This window comes from Sorex araneus, chromosome 4, assembly GCF_027595985.1.
Source record: "Sorex araneus isolate mSorAra2 chromosome 4, mSorAra2.pri, whole genome shotgun sequence".
In the NCBI taxonomy this organism is placed as follows: domain Eukaryota; kingdom Metazoa; phylum Chordata; class Mammalia; order Eulipotyphla; family Soricidae; genus Sorex; species Sorex araneus.
In genome coordinates, this window is record NC_073305.1 from 208909285 (window position 1) to 208925478 (window position 16194).

At 46.2% G+C, this 16194-nt stretch overlaps 1 protein-coding gene across 1 annotated transcript in view; it reads right to left on the reverse strand.

Moving 5' to 3' along the window:
* The window catches only part of LCMT1 (leucine carboxyl methyltransferase 1), a 51661-nt gene extending 41028 nt beyond the window's left edge, over positions 1 to 10633 (reverse strand). Inside the window, exon 1 of the mRNA XM_004604270.2 lies at positions 10376 to 10633. Coding sequence (XP_004604327.1) covers positions 10376 to 10479 — 104 coding nt within the window. The 5' untranslated portion in view covers positions 10480 to 10633. The remainder of the gene's footprint in view (positions 1 to 10375) is intronic.
* Between the last annotated feature and the right edge of the window lie 5561 nt (positions 10634 to 16194).

Sequence of the window (16194 nt, forward strand, 5' to 3'; positions counted from 1 at the left end):
AGTGATATTTCAAAATTCCATTTCTGTTATATAAGCATAATAACAATATGTTCATCTCACTAAGGACTCTTATCTAGAATATATAAAACTCCAATGAGTCAAAACTAACAAAGAAACCACTAACAAATATTGAAAAAAGAATGGGATGTAGAGTTCACAAAATGAAATACAGGAATGCTCAATAAGCACACAAAAGTCAGTGTTCAATGTCATTACTCACCAGGAAAATGCAATTTAAGGCCGTAATGAGGTGTCATTTTATACTTACTGACAATACCAAATACCAATACTGAATTATTGATACACTGCTGTGAGAAGTATTAAGTTGATAAATCACTCTGGAAATCAATTCGGCCATTCAATATATACCCATCCCATGAGAAGCAATTTTATTCCTAGACATTTATCCGAGACTAACAAAAGACTTAATTAAATAAGAATAGCCATTGCAGACTATTCACAGAAACCACAAAATGGATGCAATACAAAACCACTCTTCAGGTGGCTGGATGAACAAATCATGGGATACTCACACACCCACGCAAAAATTAAAGGACACACCCCGCGTCTGGGGTCACCTGCACCTAACCCCGAGTCATGAAATTCTTTGCTTTAGGGGCTCTTTCCCCTCTGGAGGCTACGTTTTCAATGTGTTACTCTCTCTCCCTTCTGGCCCTCTTCATAGTCCCTAATAAAGCTATTTCCTGTTCTAGTTCCTCCTCCTGAAAAAAGGTCAAGTAAGAGAGGGAGAGAGGCAAAGAGGAGGGAGAATGGATGGGAGGGAGGGAGGGAGGGAAGACAGGAAGGGAGGAAGGGAAGGAGGAAGACAGGAAGGGAGGGAGGAAGGGAGGGAGGGAGGGAGGGAGGGAGGGAGGAAGGAAGGAAGGAAGGAAGGAAGGAAGGAAGGAAGGAAGGAAGGAAGGAAGGAAGGAAGGAAGGAAGGAAAGAAGGAAGGAAGGAAGGAAGGAAGGAAAGAAGGAAGGAAAGGAGGACAAGGGAGAGAGGACGAGGGAGAGAGGACGAGGGAGAGAGGACGAGGGAGGGAGGGGGGGAAGGAAGGAAGGAAGGAAGGAAGGAAGGAAGGAAGGAAGGAAGGAAGGAAGGAAGGAAGGAAGGAAGGAAGGAAGGAAGGAAGGAAGGAAGGAAGGAAGGAAAGATTCCTTTCCCAAACTAGTGAGGTTTCACTCAGCGCTCTGCCTGACTAGGCCTCAATTTTGGCTTTTAAGACCTGGAAAAAACAAAATCCCACGCCCACTAATAAGTCTAACAGTTCAAAGGCACATTCCTAGCGTGTCTCTTATTTCGCCTGAAAGAGCCCAGGCCGCCGAGAGCTCTGATCTCGCTGTTCCAGGCAGCACGTGAAGTCAGGGGCCCCGTTTCCCAGTCGCCAAACCCAAATGGGCTTACGTGGCTCAGCCCCTCCCTCTTCTCCGGAGTAACTTCTCACTTCTAGCTTTACTCAGCCTCTGCCTGCCGCCCCCGGCCCGGCCCCCTGCCCGAATGTCCACCGGCTCTTACTCTCTTTCAAACACTCCACAACAAAACTTGGAGTTTTGTCTCTGCTGGACTCTTCCTCACTGGAGTAGTACTGATGAATCTCTAAGATTAAAAATGCTACCACTGCAAATATTTTTTTCATAGTTTTAGCTTGGTTTTAGCTTGGGTACTCTTGCTTAATGTATTTTTATTTAGTCCTGATTTTGAAGACAGCTAGTTCTGAGGTATCTGTCCTAAAGTCGTAATCTCTTTATAATGGTAAAAGGTAGTAAAAAATTATTTTTGTAAGCATCTCTGTATATTTTAAGGTGGTAGTATGGTCATGTTTATATGAGAAACTTCTTTTCCAAATATGTCCTTGTACAGTTTCCATGTCATTAGTAAAACACTCATGATAGTTGTGATACTCTAGGAACCCTCTTTGTCACCCTGTTGGGGGGGGTGGAGATTAATACCAGTTGCTATTTAAGTGACTATGACTGTTAAGTCACTGTTAAGGGAGGGCCTGGCAAGCTCCCCGTGGCGTATTCATATCCCAAACACAGTAACAGATACATACATCCCTCTCGGAGAGACCAGCAAGCTACTCAGAGTATCCCGCCCACACGGCAGAGCTTGGCAAGCTGCCCATGGTATATTCAATATGCCAAAAAATAATAACGATAGGTCTCATTCCACTGACCCTGAAAGAGCCTTCAATTGTTGGGAAAGATGAGTAAGGAGAGGCTGCTAAAATCTCAGGGCTGAGAGGAATAGAGACGTTACTGGTGCCCGCTCAAGTAAATCCACGAACAACGGGGTGACAGTGATACCATGACAGTGATACCACTGCCATCTCTGGCTTTATTTTTGACAACACAAAAGCCTGGCTAAATCTCTAAGAGCACGAGGAGTGGAAGACAACAGAAAGAAGGAAACTGACAGTGACATTTACCAAACTTTCAAGAGCAGACAAACCAGGGCTGGAGTGATAGCTCAGCGGGTAGGGCGTTTGTCTTGCACGCGGCTGACTCAGGTTTGATTCCCAGCATCCCGTATGGTCCCCCAAGCACCGCCAGGAGTAACCACTGGGCATGGCCAGGTGTGAACCAAAAAGAAAAAAAAAAAAAACAGGCAAACCTATGGCAACCAAAATCAGAAAATGAGTGCCAGGTGGGGAAAGGAGACTAACCAGAAGAGACAGAAGGGAACCTGGCAGCGTTTCAGAAATATTTGGTATCTACTTTGAGGCAGTGCTACAAAGATAATTCCAAGTGTCAAACGCTGAAGACCAAGACAGAGTCCCCCTCTCTCTGCCCCTCCTTACCCCCATTCTCAAGAATCTCTAGAGAAATTCTGGAGGTAATAATAAGAATTGCAGCGGACTCCCTCTGCGCACGGCCCCTTTCCAATGCCCACACATCCCTTCTTCCAAAGAGGTGTCGATAACACTGTTTGAAGCATCCCCAGCTCAATTAGGGAGTCTCATCCACTGCGATGTTCTGCAGTTCAAGGTAGACCCACATTTTCTTACGACACCTAATGACAACCTACGCAGGAAAATATAGGGTAGAGCGCCCCAGGGAGGCTTCCCTGGTGAGCAGGGAGAGACCTAAGTCTTCTGCATTCCTTTCCTGGCTTCCCCCCGCCCCCGCCCGCCCCCCTTCTGTAGCACAGCTGCACAAATAGACTAAGAAAAGTCTGATATTCCAGGTAGGAACCTCTGCTTACTCTGGGAAGCAAGCTCGGAGGGCAGAGAAACTATGAGTCAAAGTATTCAGGCTCTGAGAAGGATAAACCAAAACAAAACAGAAAAACCTCAATTGCAAGCCTGAAGTAACACTGCTGAGTTAAGGCGGGTAAGAATTCAGGAAGCCAAACAAGTCACATTTCAAATCAGTGGGAAATAAAGACCAATCAGTTGACAGAGTACGGAAATACTTTAAAAATTAAGTTTAAACCTCTATCCTACAACAAATAAAATCATATACAAGAAAGATTCCAAGCGTGGAATGAAAGTGCTAAGAGCTAATATCATCATGATTGAGGATAGTCTTTCAAAGCATTTCCCGAAATCCACATGCCATAAAGCTAAGTCTGTCAGATTTTACACCATAAAGATTCACCATTTCAGTTTTATGGAATATACAAGTAAAACTAAAAGACATGTATCCATTTGAGAAAAAAGACTGTCATAACTACAGAGGCAACAGATTACCATCACTCATAAGAGTTCTTACAAATCATAATAAAAACACAAAGAGGGGCTGGAGCGATAGCACAGCGGAGAGGGTGTTTGCCTTGCATGTGGCCGACCCGGGTTCAAATCCCAGCATCCCATATTGTACCCTGAGCACCGCCAGGAGTAATTCCTGAGTGCAGAGCCAGGAGTAACCCCTGAGCATCGCCAGGTGTGACCCAAAAAGCAAAAAAAAAAAAAAAAAAAAAACACAAAGAAGAAGAAAAAGACATTATACAAAAATGATATGGAAAGAAGGTTCACATTTAAAAAATTCAATTCGCGGGCCACCCTCCAGACCCCACAGCTGCTTCTCCCGGAAGGGAACATAAAATAAGGCCCCTGGAGCCATGCCACGGGGCTCTGCGTCAGCCTGTTTCACATGGGCCGCCCCAGAGGGGGGCGGGTGAGAGACCCCCCCTGCCCCAAGGGACCCAGCCCTGGCAGCCGACCGCCACAACCCAAACGCCATCACGCTCAAGGCTGCGCCCCATGTGCTCAGGCCGAGTCTCACATATGAGTGAACATATGAGTGACATGTAATGACACTCCCTAACCCATTCTCCATGGGGTTCAGACAGGAGGCAACAAATCATAGAGGAATATATACATATATGTATACATATACATATATATGTGCACATATACATAGTTTCAGATACATATACCAAAGCTCACGTCACCCAAACTTTAGCATGTTAGTGATATCCTACAGAATGTCTTAATGGCTCCTGCCAAAACAGAACAATCTTCACACTGTTTCCTATAGGGACACTTTTACTTTTTTGTAAGCATGTTCAGCAGTGCTTCGTAATAGACAATACAAAATATATTCTTACGGTTTGCTTTGGGACAGGGATTGGGATTTGGGATGGAAACATGCCAAATTTGGTCGTGGGAAGGTGTCATGGTGGTGGGACTGGTGTCTGAGTATTAAATGCAATCAAATATTGTGAACTTAAGAAAAAAGATTAACATACAAGGCTTAACCCTTAACATTAAGAATCTCTTACACAAGGGCTTAATGGCTCCAGGGTGAGCTACAACAATCTTTACACACTTCTAATGAAAGCATTTTTGATCGTTTTAGTGAATTAACCATAGCCAGCAATACCGATGAATCATTTAGGGCCTGCTATTGAGGCAGGCCTGGCTGCTGGTTGGGAACACTGGAAAAATTGGTGGTGGGAAGGTGTGATGGTGGGGGAATTGGTGTTGAAATATTGAATGCAATAAGTCATTGTGAACAACTTGATAAAAATAAAACAAAAAAACAACTTAATTTCTGTCTGCAACATGAATGGACCTAGAGTACTGTGTTATGCTGAGTGAAATTAAGTCTGAGGAAGATAAGCAATCTGACCTCACAGGTGTTATATAGAAAAAATAAATGGGCATACAAAATAAAAGAAATTCAAACTTCCAGTTATAATATCGATATAGCGATTACTGGAAGGGAAGGGACAGGAAGGCAGGTAAACTGGTAAAGGGGGACACTGTATGGAGAGAGAGAACTGGACTTCTAAAGTTTGTTTGTTCTGTTTTGGTTTTTGTGCCACACCCAGGTTGGCCTGGGTACTCGCATGCAAGGCGAGTACCCCATCAACTGTACCATCTCTCTGGTCTAGCACTAAACCTTCACTAGTTAACGTGATGTGGTATTTACACACATGGATACACACCTAAACCTTAGACGCTATAAGGCCGGTTACTTCACAAAGAGAAAGAGAGTGAACAGATGAAGATGCTCCGTCTACTGGTGACAATGAATACAAGTTACAAAGATATTCTCGGGGCTGGAGCAATAGCACAGCGGGTAGGGCGTTTGCCTTGCACGCGGCCGACCCGGGTTCGATTCCCAGCATCCCATATGGTCTCCTGAGCACCGCCAGGAGTGATTCCTGAGTGCAGAGCCAGGAGTAACCCCTGTGCATCACCAGGTGTGACCCAAATAGCAAAAAAAAAAAAAAAAAAAGATATTCTCTGAGAGACAGTACAGAGGGTAAGGTCTAACCAATGCCCAGTCAGGGTTCCATCACTAACACCACACAAGGTTCCATGGGCCCGGCCACGAGTGATCCCTAAGTACAGAGGCAGGAATAAGCCCTGAACACAGCCCCAAACACTCAATAAGCAAAATGCTCATCACAGTATTACCTTAACAGAAAAATGAAAGCTCTTATTCTAAAAACCAGAACAATGGGAGAAATGCCAAGCAATGTCGGGTAAAACCACACCATGTCATTCTGTATAACTATTAAAATAAACGAAGTAGATCTGCCGAAAGTTACAACATACTTAGATTAGGCTACTGGAGAAAGGTAAAGTCACTCTGTCATCAAAAATAAATAAATAAATAAGAGGAAAAGATTGCATGAAAGATCATTATCTTCCGCAGCTATTTCTCATACACAGCTATGTAATCTGTGTATGAAAGGCGACAGCCCATGATTCATGATTAGATCTAACATATCCGCCCCCCCCCCCCCGCCCCTCGCCTCCGACAGCATGTTTTAGTCCTAAGAAAAAGTTTCGGTGGAGAACGAAAGCAGCAAATGAATGTGGAGGAAAAGAAACTCCCAGCTGGTGGGAATGCAGTCTGGCTCCATCCCTGTGGGAAGCAGTATGGAAATGTCTTGGAAATCATAAGGAAAAGTTGACCGACCGGCGAATCACGCCGGAATGGCAGGCCGTGTTAAGGGCACAGGTCGAAGGAAAGCATAGCAGCTCCAAGTTTTCCTGTTTTGTGATTTCTGCCACCAGCTGGAACAAACTGGATTATTTGCTTCAACTAGGGTTGGGGACTTACTGAATGCGGGGTGAGGGAAATCAAGGAATCTATGCCCACCAGCGTGGGTAACTATGTGGCAGGCGCAGCAGAAGTACCCTGCGGGGGCTCTGGAATGAAGATGTGGCTGACAGCAGGTGCTGCAGAGCTCACCCGTGCCATGGGGAGCACCTGGACGCCAGCCCCGGGAGTCCGGGTTAGAAGGACGACTTCCGGAGGTGAATAAGAAGCGCGGTCACTGCAGTCAAGGCATTCCAGAAAATGCGAAGCCGCATATAGAAGGATCCTCCACCATCGGGGAAGCCCGCTGAGGTGATGGAAAGAACTGAGGTGGCGAGGAAGGCTGTGAGCAAGCCCCCCGCATCTTCAAAGAAGGAGATGAGCTAGCAGAGCAGGGAGGAGGCAGCGAGGAGGAAGAGCAGTGCCCCGTTGGGTCCCGTGACCGCAAAGAAACGGGATGGGAGACCAGCAGACGGGGAACGCACACCTTGAACCCCTGGTGCGAGGCTGCAGAGGCACCAGTTAAGAAGTCTTCAAAGATGTCTGGAGAAGGGCCAAGGTCCAGGCAAATAAGAGCTGAGGAACCTGGGGAGGCTGGTGGTGGCGTGGCAGTTTCAGAAAGCACGGTAAGGGTTTGATGGCAGTGCGGGGCTCACGGGCCAGCCAATGTGTGAGCGGAGAACTGGCTTAAGAGACACGATGGGAAGAAAGGCGAGAAGAGGGTGTGGGGAGAATGAACAATTAATCAATGGAGACAAGTTCAATCAAATGCAATTATCAAGCGTCAACACAACACATCAAATCAGAAAAATGCTAACTACAAGATTGTAGGGCTGACAGCACAAGTGAATCATGATGATGCTTGGATGACAAGAACTGCCATGTTTCTGCATCTACCATGCGCTTTTTGGTCACCGTGTGTCAAACATGATTGGAAGCACTCTACACTCAGTCCTCCCACACCTTCATTATTGTCCCTGGAAGCATTCTGAGCAAAAAAAAAAAAAAAAAAAGGAAGAATAAACTTAAAACAGAGTCCGATAGGAGAACTAAGGGGCTTTTAAATGTTCCTTAGTTATCTATGACTAACTCAGGACTGCAGGAACCTTTCTGCTATACAGTCAGTAAATCAAAACAATACTCAGAAGAGTCAAAAACCACTAAAAAATCAATTTACTGGGGCTGGAGCGATAGCACGGTGGGTAGGGCGTTTGCCTTGCATGCGGCCAACCTGGGTTTGATTCCCAGTGGCCCTTATGGTCCCCCGAGCACCACCAGGAGTAATTCCTGAGTGCATGAGCAGGAGTAATCCTGTGCATCGCCAGGTGTGATGCAAAAAAAAAAAAAAAAAATTACTTAAGGCCTGACTTTGTGCTAGACCTCTGCTAACTGCTTCCCATCAAGGATTTCCCTAAATCCTCAAACCTCAGAGTTCTATTACCATTGTGAAATCCCATTATGAAGCTGAGGAGACACAAGCAAAGAGTTTACCTGTAATTTATAAGGAATTCCTCTAGTATGACTTCTGGATATAATTTATGGTCTTAATACATTACAATGAAGATGCATAGCACAGTATATCCACACTTAGAGACTCAGGCCCCCAAGTATCTTAAAACATTCACTGTCACTGTCATCCCGTTACTCATCGATTTGTTCGAGCGGGCACCAGTAACGGCTCTCATTGAGAGACTTACTGTTACTGTTTTTGGCATATCCAATACGCACGGGTAGCTTGCCAGGCTCTGCCGCTCGGCTCAATACTCTTGGTAGCTTGCTGGGCTCTCCGAGAGGGGCGGAGGAATCGAACTCGGGTCGGCTGCATGAAAGGCGAACGCCCAACCGCTGTGCTATCGCTCCAGCCCATCTTAAAACATTAACTCACAGAAATCTCACAATTTGGGGAAGGGGTGGGTAGGCGGGGGAAGAGGCTGGGTCACATCCAGCAGTGCACAGGGCTTACTCCTGGCTCTGTACTCCATCCTGGAGGTGATGGGACACACCACACACAGTGCCTGGCAGAGTTTGAACCTGATAATCTAACTGAACCTCACTAACCTATGCCGCCAAAGATTGCCTGCATGCCTTTCATACTTATTTCCTTAACCAGCTTAACACTAGTTCACGGCAGACACTGTTTTCAGTCCTTTATTAATACAAAATAATTTAATCTTTGCAGCCACTTGTGAAGTGGATGTTAATACCCTTATGGTTTTACAAACCAGGAGACACAGAAGAGTTGAGTGACTCCATCAAGTTTCAACCAGTGACAGAGCTAAGATGAGTTGGAAAAAAGGCCTGGCTCCAGAATTAACAGGCGGAATCACCAGGCTGGTCTCCAACAACCTTCAGAAAGTGCAAACATCAGCCCTAGCGTTACTGGTGCCCGCTCGAGCATATCGATGAGCAACGGGATGACAGTGATACAGTGATCAGCCCTAAACTTTGGTTGTCTCAACTCCATAGTCTTGAGGGACCCCGACTCCAGCACACCCCATTTGCTCTTCTAAAGTCGATATTCCTGAACACTCTCCTACAGAAACCTTTTTTTTTTTTTTAAAAAAAAAAGTCTCTTTTGCTTTCAGCTTAAATGACACTGCATAAACTGCAACCACCAATGGCCTTGCTGTAATTCTCTTGCAGTCAACAGAGAACTGTAATTAGAGTGGGGGTAATTATTTCCATCTGGTCTTTTTAACAATTAGGCTCTGGGTCTCAGCTGGCCACACACCCCATAAGCCTTGTTCATCATCAAGTGCTCCAAATCCCGACTTTCCACCACCAACCCAAAGGGAGGGCCTGGCACAAAGGAAGCCCAACAATTCGTGTTGAAGAATAAATGAAAGGATGCGGGGCTGGAGTGATAGCACAGTGGGTAGGGCGTTTGCCTTGCACGCGGCCAACCTGGGTTCGATTCCCAGCAGCCCATATGGTCCCCTGAGCACCACCAGGGCTAATTCCTGAGTGCGGAGCCAGGAGTAACCCCTGTGCAGAGCCAGGTGTGACCCAAAAAGCAAAATAAATAAATAAATAAATAAATAAATAAATGAAAGGATGCACAGATAGATGGATGGAGTACACGCAAGATTCCTAATCTGTCATTTTCTTTTCCACACTTTCAGATGTGTAACACGTATCTATGCTCAAAAAGATCCGCCCCGCCCCCACCTGCCTACCCCCCATCCTTTACACCCTTAACCTTCCATAGGCTAAGAATATAAGTAGGAGTTCTGGAAAATTCTGTTTCTGCGGGCAACTACTTTGTGGTCCTGGGCAGTCCATCTCCTCCCCCCCCCCCTCTCTCTCTCTCATTTGGTTTTGGGCTACACCCACTGGTGCTCAGGACTTACTCCGCTCAGGGTTCAGTCCTGGCGGGCTTGGGGGGGCCGCGTCGGGGGCAGCCAGGGGTCGAACCTGGACCAGCCGCACGGCGAGACAAGCGCGCCCGACCCCGCTGGCCTCCTACCCCGGCCCCAGTCCATCTCCCCGTCTCGACTGGCCCGGGGTCCAGGTTGCACGGCGAAGCATCATCATCCCACCGGACCCCTCCAGGAACGAGCGGCTACGTCTCCTGCAACCCACCCCGGCTGCAACGCCCCTCGCGCCTCAGCGCTGTCCTGCTCCCGAGGCGTCTTCGTTTCCCGGGGAGGCCAGGAAGGCCCAGCGACGACCTAGTTCCAGGCGGTCCAGCACCCCCCGCCACCGCCAAGCCCGCGCTTGCAACCGAGCCCGGCGCAAGATCCAAGCCAGAGAGATCATCGTGAGCTCCACCACGAGCCCCTCTGCCCCGGGCGGGGGGCTCCACGCCCACCTCCCCCCGCCCCCGCCCCCCGGGCCCCCGCAGCCGGCCGCGCCCCCGCTCCCAGCAGCACCTCTTGCAGATCGAAGCATCTTCGCAAGTGCCGCGCACGCCCTCGTCGTCGGCGTCGGTGGAGGAAGAGGGAGAGAAAACGGGCCGGTTCAGGCTGGAGGCCATGGGCGCTGGCGGGAGCGGGGTGCGGGGCCCACCGCGGACATGGAAGCGGGGGTCGACAGGCTTCTGGGAAGGTGCGAACGTCGAAGACGAGCGAGTGGGCGCTGAACTTCCACCCGGCTCCGCCGCTGGTTCTCAGCGAAGACGCCCACGAAGGCGGCTCCAGCAAGCGGCCCGCTGATTGGCGCCGCCCTCAGCCCGCGGAGGCGCTCATTGGATGGCGCCCCCTGGCCCCGCCCTCCAGACCCGGAAACTCGCCGAGCGCGGAAAGAAAACGGAAATGGGCGCGAAGGGTGCCGCAATGCTTTCGGGGAATTGTAGTCGGAGGTACCTTGCGCGCTTACACACGCCCTCTGCTCCAACCTCCCCTCCGCCCCACCCCCCGTTCATTGCTTCTTCCAGGTTTTTACATTTAACTCAGGACGGGAAGAGCTAGCAGGAGGCTCATGGCTAGGGTGAAGGACAGAAAATCCAGCTGCAGGATTCAGTGTCATTCAACCATTGAGTGAATACTTATTGAGCACCAGGAACTACTAAGGGGCTTTGAATATATAAAATTTAGTGACATTTCATTAGCAAAGCATGCAAGATCCCCCCACTCCCCCCCCAAAAAAAGAAGTTAAATGACGCTCGATTTAGTTAAGGAAGGATTTCGTGGAAAATAAAATAACAGTAAAAATGCATGAAATAGAGCTATCACTTTGTCTCTATCCATGACTGAAACCAGGGTATTTGTACCTTGTGGAGGATCGGAGAGTATATATTCTGATACTGGAGAACATATAATAGGGAAGATCATAAGCACCTAAACTACTTACTAAGCTGGAAGGCATTAATATGTGGTTTTCAATATTATGCATATTCAAGATATTCATAGCATAGTTGATATCGGGGTTCTTATAAAACATTCAAAAGTAAATATTAAAAACATAGAAAGAAGTGTCTACATTCAATTTTATTATCAATTGGTGGTGGTAGCTGGAACAGGTGCATGCACACTTTTAAAAAGTAGGAACACAAACAATAAAATAAACCAAAAATAAACAGCAGATACATCTGGGGACAAGATCAGATAACAAATGCCAACTTGATATTCAACAGATGAAAACAAGAGCTCCTTGGTACCACTAGGAAATGGCGGTGGGAAATATTGACGTTAGGGAGTTTTGCCAGGGGGTAATAAGTGGTCCAGTGCCAAGAAGGTAAAGCAAGTAAATGAGAAAGAATAATCTCCCAGCTGGACTATGTACACATTGAGTGGGTGTTGGTGGGTATCAAGTCTTAACCACAAGGTGTGGGAGGTGTTGGTCCTACAGGTGTGGATGGTCAAACTGAGTTTGGTATGTGAAGGCAGATGCTTTGATCTACCTTCTTTGCTTGATGAGCAAAGTGCATTTTTTGCTGACTGCACCTTGGATCCATAAAAGCTGATGATTCAGAGGACTGTAGTTCTCCATAAAGCCTCTCCAGATACACCAATTGCAGGCCTGTGTCGGGAGATAGGGTGTGGTGGAGCAGGGACTCTAAAAGCTTTACAGCATGGTGGTAGTTAGCCCAAGGTCTGGAGGCTACCACTAATTCCCTGCCTGCTTTGAGCACAGATTTGTGTGTTGAGGGTGAGAAAATTCTGCTTAGTTATATTTATGGTTAGCATAGCTAAGGACTACCCAAACATATATCAGCATGGTGTGATTTTGCCTACCTTTTATTTCACGGAAGCCTTCCCTATAGCCCATGGCCACCACCTTGGACACCAGCTCTTTCACCCAGTTATTTGTAATCCTTGAAGTTCTCCTGGGATCATAGGGCCAAGGCATGGTTCCAGGCTTTCTTCGCTTGGTGCTACAGCTCCCACTTATCTCCCTTTAGGGGGTCCTTCTCCTTAGCCAGAGTTTTAATGGAATCCTGTCTCTCACTGTGGTACTGCCCACACTGCTGAGGTCTTGAAGCTGCTCCTGAAAGTTCTCAGCACGGTTTCAGACTGCTTCCTCTAGTGCGACTGGTTTGTCTTCTCATCCGTCCTTTGGGTGCTGGAGTGGTCTGTGAAAGCTCTTCAGCTTTGGATAGTCTGCTCCTTCGGGATCAGATAGCCCCTGACCCAGTGACCAAGAGGACTTGTCACCCTGTAACTCCTAGGATGCCTCAAGATTCTTCAGGCCATTTCCTTTATCTGCCAGAGCAGCTGGAACTTTCTCCTAGATCTTTGACACTTCTCACTGAAGCAATGGAAGAAGCAATTGACATCCACTCAAGTGTCACCAAACCAAGTCAATGGCCCGTGCATGTTGAGCACAGAATCCAGGCCCAGGGGAAGGTTCCAGGGGTGCTTACCAACTGGAGCACAGCCTGCAGGTTGTGTCCCTGCATTGCAGAGCTGCCAAGGTCCACTGTCCGCTTATCTCATGGTACATGGTCAGCCTTAGTCATAGGGGTCCCATCAATCATCTCCTGGTTTACCACATGTGATGGATCACCCGTTTCACTTGTTCTCATCTTCTCAAAAGTGCTCTATATTTATCTTCCACAGAATGTTATGTTTCTGATAGTAGTTCTAGTTTGTTCATGTTCTCCACTATATAACATTCTATTATATTCATTGCCCAGACACAGATCCTCTCCTTCACAGAGGAGGGCATCCATGCTGAGTGAAGTCAGCCAGAAGGAGACGGAAAAAAATACAGAATGATCTTTCTCATACATGGGACATAGAGGTAACAACAAATGACCATAAGTGATGGAACCAAAGAAGTGGTCTACAAAACAGAGCTCAGCATGTTGGAGAAACTTGGTAAGATGGGGGAGGAGGGGGGGGCAGAGCATGAAGGACACCTAGTGGGGCCGTGTGGTATTGGAATATTGCACAGATGAAACCCTACTACTTACAGTATTGTAAAATTATATACTTACAGTATTGTAAAATTATAAAGCACACTGGCTAAAAGAAAATTAAGAACAGGGGGCTGGAGCAATAGCACAGTGGGTAGGGCATTTGCCTTACATGCGGCCGACCCGGGTTCAATTCCCAGCATCCCATATAGTCCCTCAAGCACCATCAGGAGTAATTCCTGAGTGCAGAGCCAGGAATAACCTCTGTGCATCGACAGGTGTGACCCAAAAAGCAAAATAGGAAGAAAGAAAGAAAGAAAGAAAGAAAGAAAGAAAGAAAGAAAGAAAGAAAGAAAGAAAGAAAGAAAGAAAGAAAGAAAGAAAGGAAGAAAGAAAGGAAGAAAGAAAGAGAGAGATTTAAGAATAATTAATATGACCTTTTAAGTCTTAAATATTTCAGTCTGATTCTTAGAAGTCAGATGGATTCTTCTACTGGGTCCAAAATACCCATGAGATAAGTCTGGACTGATTACTGAGGTTTTTTAAATTTTTTCACTTTTGGGGTCACACCCGGCGATGCTCAGGGGTTACTTCTGGCTCTGCACTCAGGAATTACTCCTGATGGTGCTCAGAGACCATATGGGATGCTGGGAATTAAACCCAGGTCAGCCGCGTGCAAGGCAAACGCCCTACCCGCTGTGCTATCGCTCCAGCCCCTGATTACTGAGTTTTAATGTGGGTAATAAAATTGTTAGAAGATAGGAGCCGGAGTGACAGTATAGCAAGTGTGCCTTGCTCACATCCAGCCTGGCTTCTATAGATGACACTCCATATGGTTCCCCGACCCCACCAGGAGTGACCCCTGAGCACAGAGGCAGAAGTAAGCCCTGAGCACCAATGTATGTGGCTCCAAAACCCCCCAAAAATCATTAGAGGGTAAATGACAGATGACATGATAATTGCTTAGCATGTGTATATTTCATAGAGAACATATAACCATGCATATAACCAGGACCATCAAATATTACTGACCTCTGTTCTCACTCAAACCACAGTTCAGCTTTTCAGAATAGTATCTACAAGGGGTTACAATCACTCAAATCTACAAAAAACAACTTTCAAGATAATACAACCTAACTATATTCAGTTAGTCACATATTTACTCCTGTTTCATTATCAAATTGGATGGGGATGTCATGGAACCTTAAGGTAGGGACATAAAAGACGGGTTTTTAATTGGATCAAGGTAAAGAAAAAAAAGTTGACTTTATGTTGAACGTATAACAGGGCTATGAGATCCAGAAACACATCTGAAAGATCCACAATTTTCAGCCTGTGTACAATTAGGATTTTTGTGTGCAAACCGAAGATGACAAAAAAGGAAAATTTCCAAAAATATTTACATATGAAAACAATGTTTTGAACCATGGATTTTACTTTGCCCTTTGAATGACCTCACTTGAGTACAACTTATCACTTCTCACACTTTTTATATTAAGGCAATTCCTGACTGACAAGGGCTACAAATGGATGATTTATTCTGGCTTTCACATATTGTGTTCCATAAAAAGTTAAAAGTTGAAAAGAAATCCAACTGAGGTTTTATCAGTTGCTAGTTTAGGAGCTGAACTGGTACTTAGGTATTTCCTCTGCAGTCGATTTCATTTCTATTCTGAGGCTGATAGATGGTTCCCCCTTTCACTTGTTCAGTTTGTTTCATTCCCAAATTCCCAAGAGGTGAAGAAATATTTACTGTCCATACAAGTTTTTTCTTCCCTCCTAGAAACCTTAAGGTAAGGATTCAGTTGTATCCATGAACCGACCAATATACACATAGGAGAGAACTAAAGTTTCCCAAATGGGGACAAAAGTCCAGCCTATTCAGCTTGTGTTTGGCAATTCTAAGTTCTCTCCACAGCTATCTACTCAGCATCACTCCAGTAAACAAATATTAAAAGTATGTATGAATTATGCACTATGCTCCTTGCCACTCTCCTATGAACGGGACAGCAGAAATTTATTATCATGTGGAAAATCAGGCCTGACCTTCTCATCACAAATCAATGCATTGGGATGAAGTAGGAGTTTATTATGGCTCATTTCTCTCATGAAGCAGCGTTTCTTTCTTCACCTTGGGCTAGAGATCCTTTATGACTGGACAAGGGGAGGGAACTGTCCCAGACTCAGTTCTGGAATCCAATGTTTAGTTATTCACATCCTAATTCCTCCAGATTTGAGTGAGATTTCTCCTCAAACAGTCCTGAACCTTAAGAAAAAAAATAAATTAGCGCAGTATCTATGAAGTAGTGGCTTAGAACTCCATAAGCAAGAGACGCTTTGTAGGATAAATTTAATTTAAGTACTGTCAGAAAAAAAAAAAATCCAGCAGCAATAACCCAAATGCAAGAGTCTGAGATTCCCAGCAAAGTTCCCCCAGAGATTGCACAGAGCTGCCACCCCGTCTTTTGGGCCAAAATGAGGCTCCTTATGTATCAATGAAGAGGCCCAAGCATTGCAGACTCCCCCTCTAGCTGATGTGTTTCCAGGTCCCTGCAAGTTCTGCTGAAACTTGATCCTATAAGAATGTACATACCCTCTGATGGCTATTGCTGCCTATGAAAAGAAACTTTCCCCTCATTACCATTCTAGGAACTAGGGGAATTCTTGACACTGTGGATGCACTGCTCCTGCGAAATCTGGAGCAGTGGGTTTTTGGTTTTTTTTGGTTTTTTTTTTTTTTTTGGTGGGAAGCACACGTGGAGGTCCTCGAGCTTAGGCCTGACTCCGCACTCAGGGTTCACTCCTGGTGGGCTCAGGGGATCACGAGGGCTGCAGGGGATTGAATCTGGATCTGCAATGTGCAAGACAAGTTGCCTACATACTTGGCTGTCT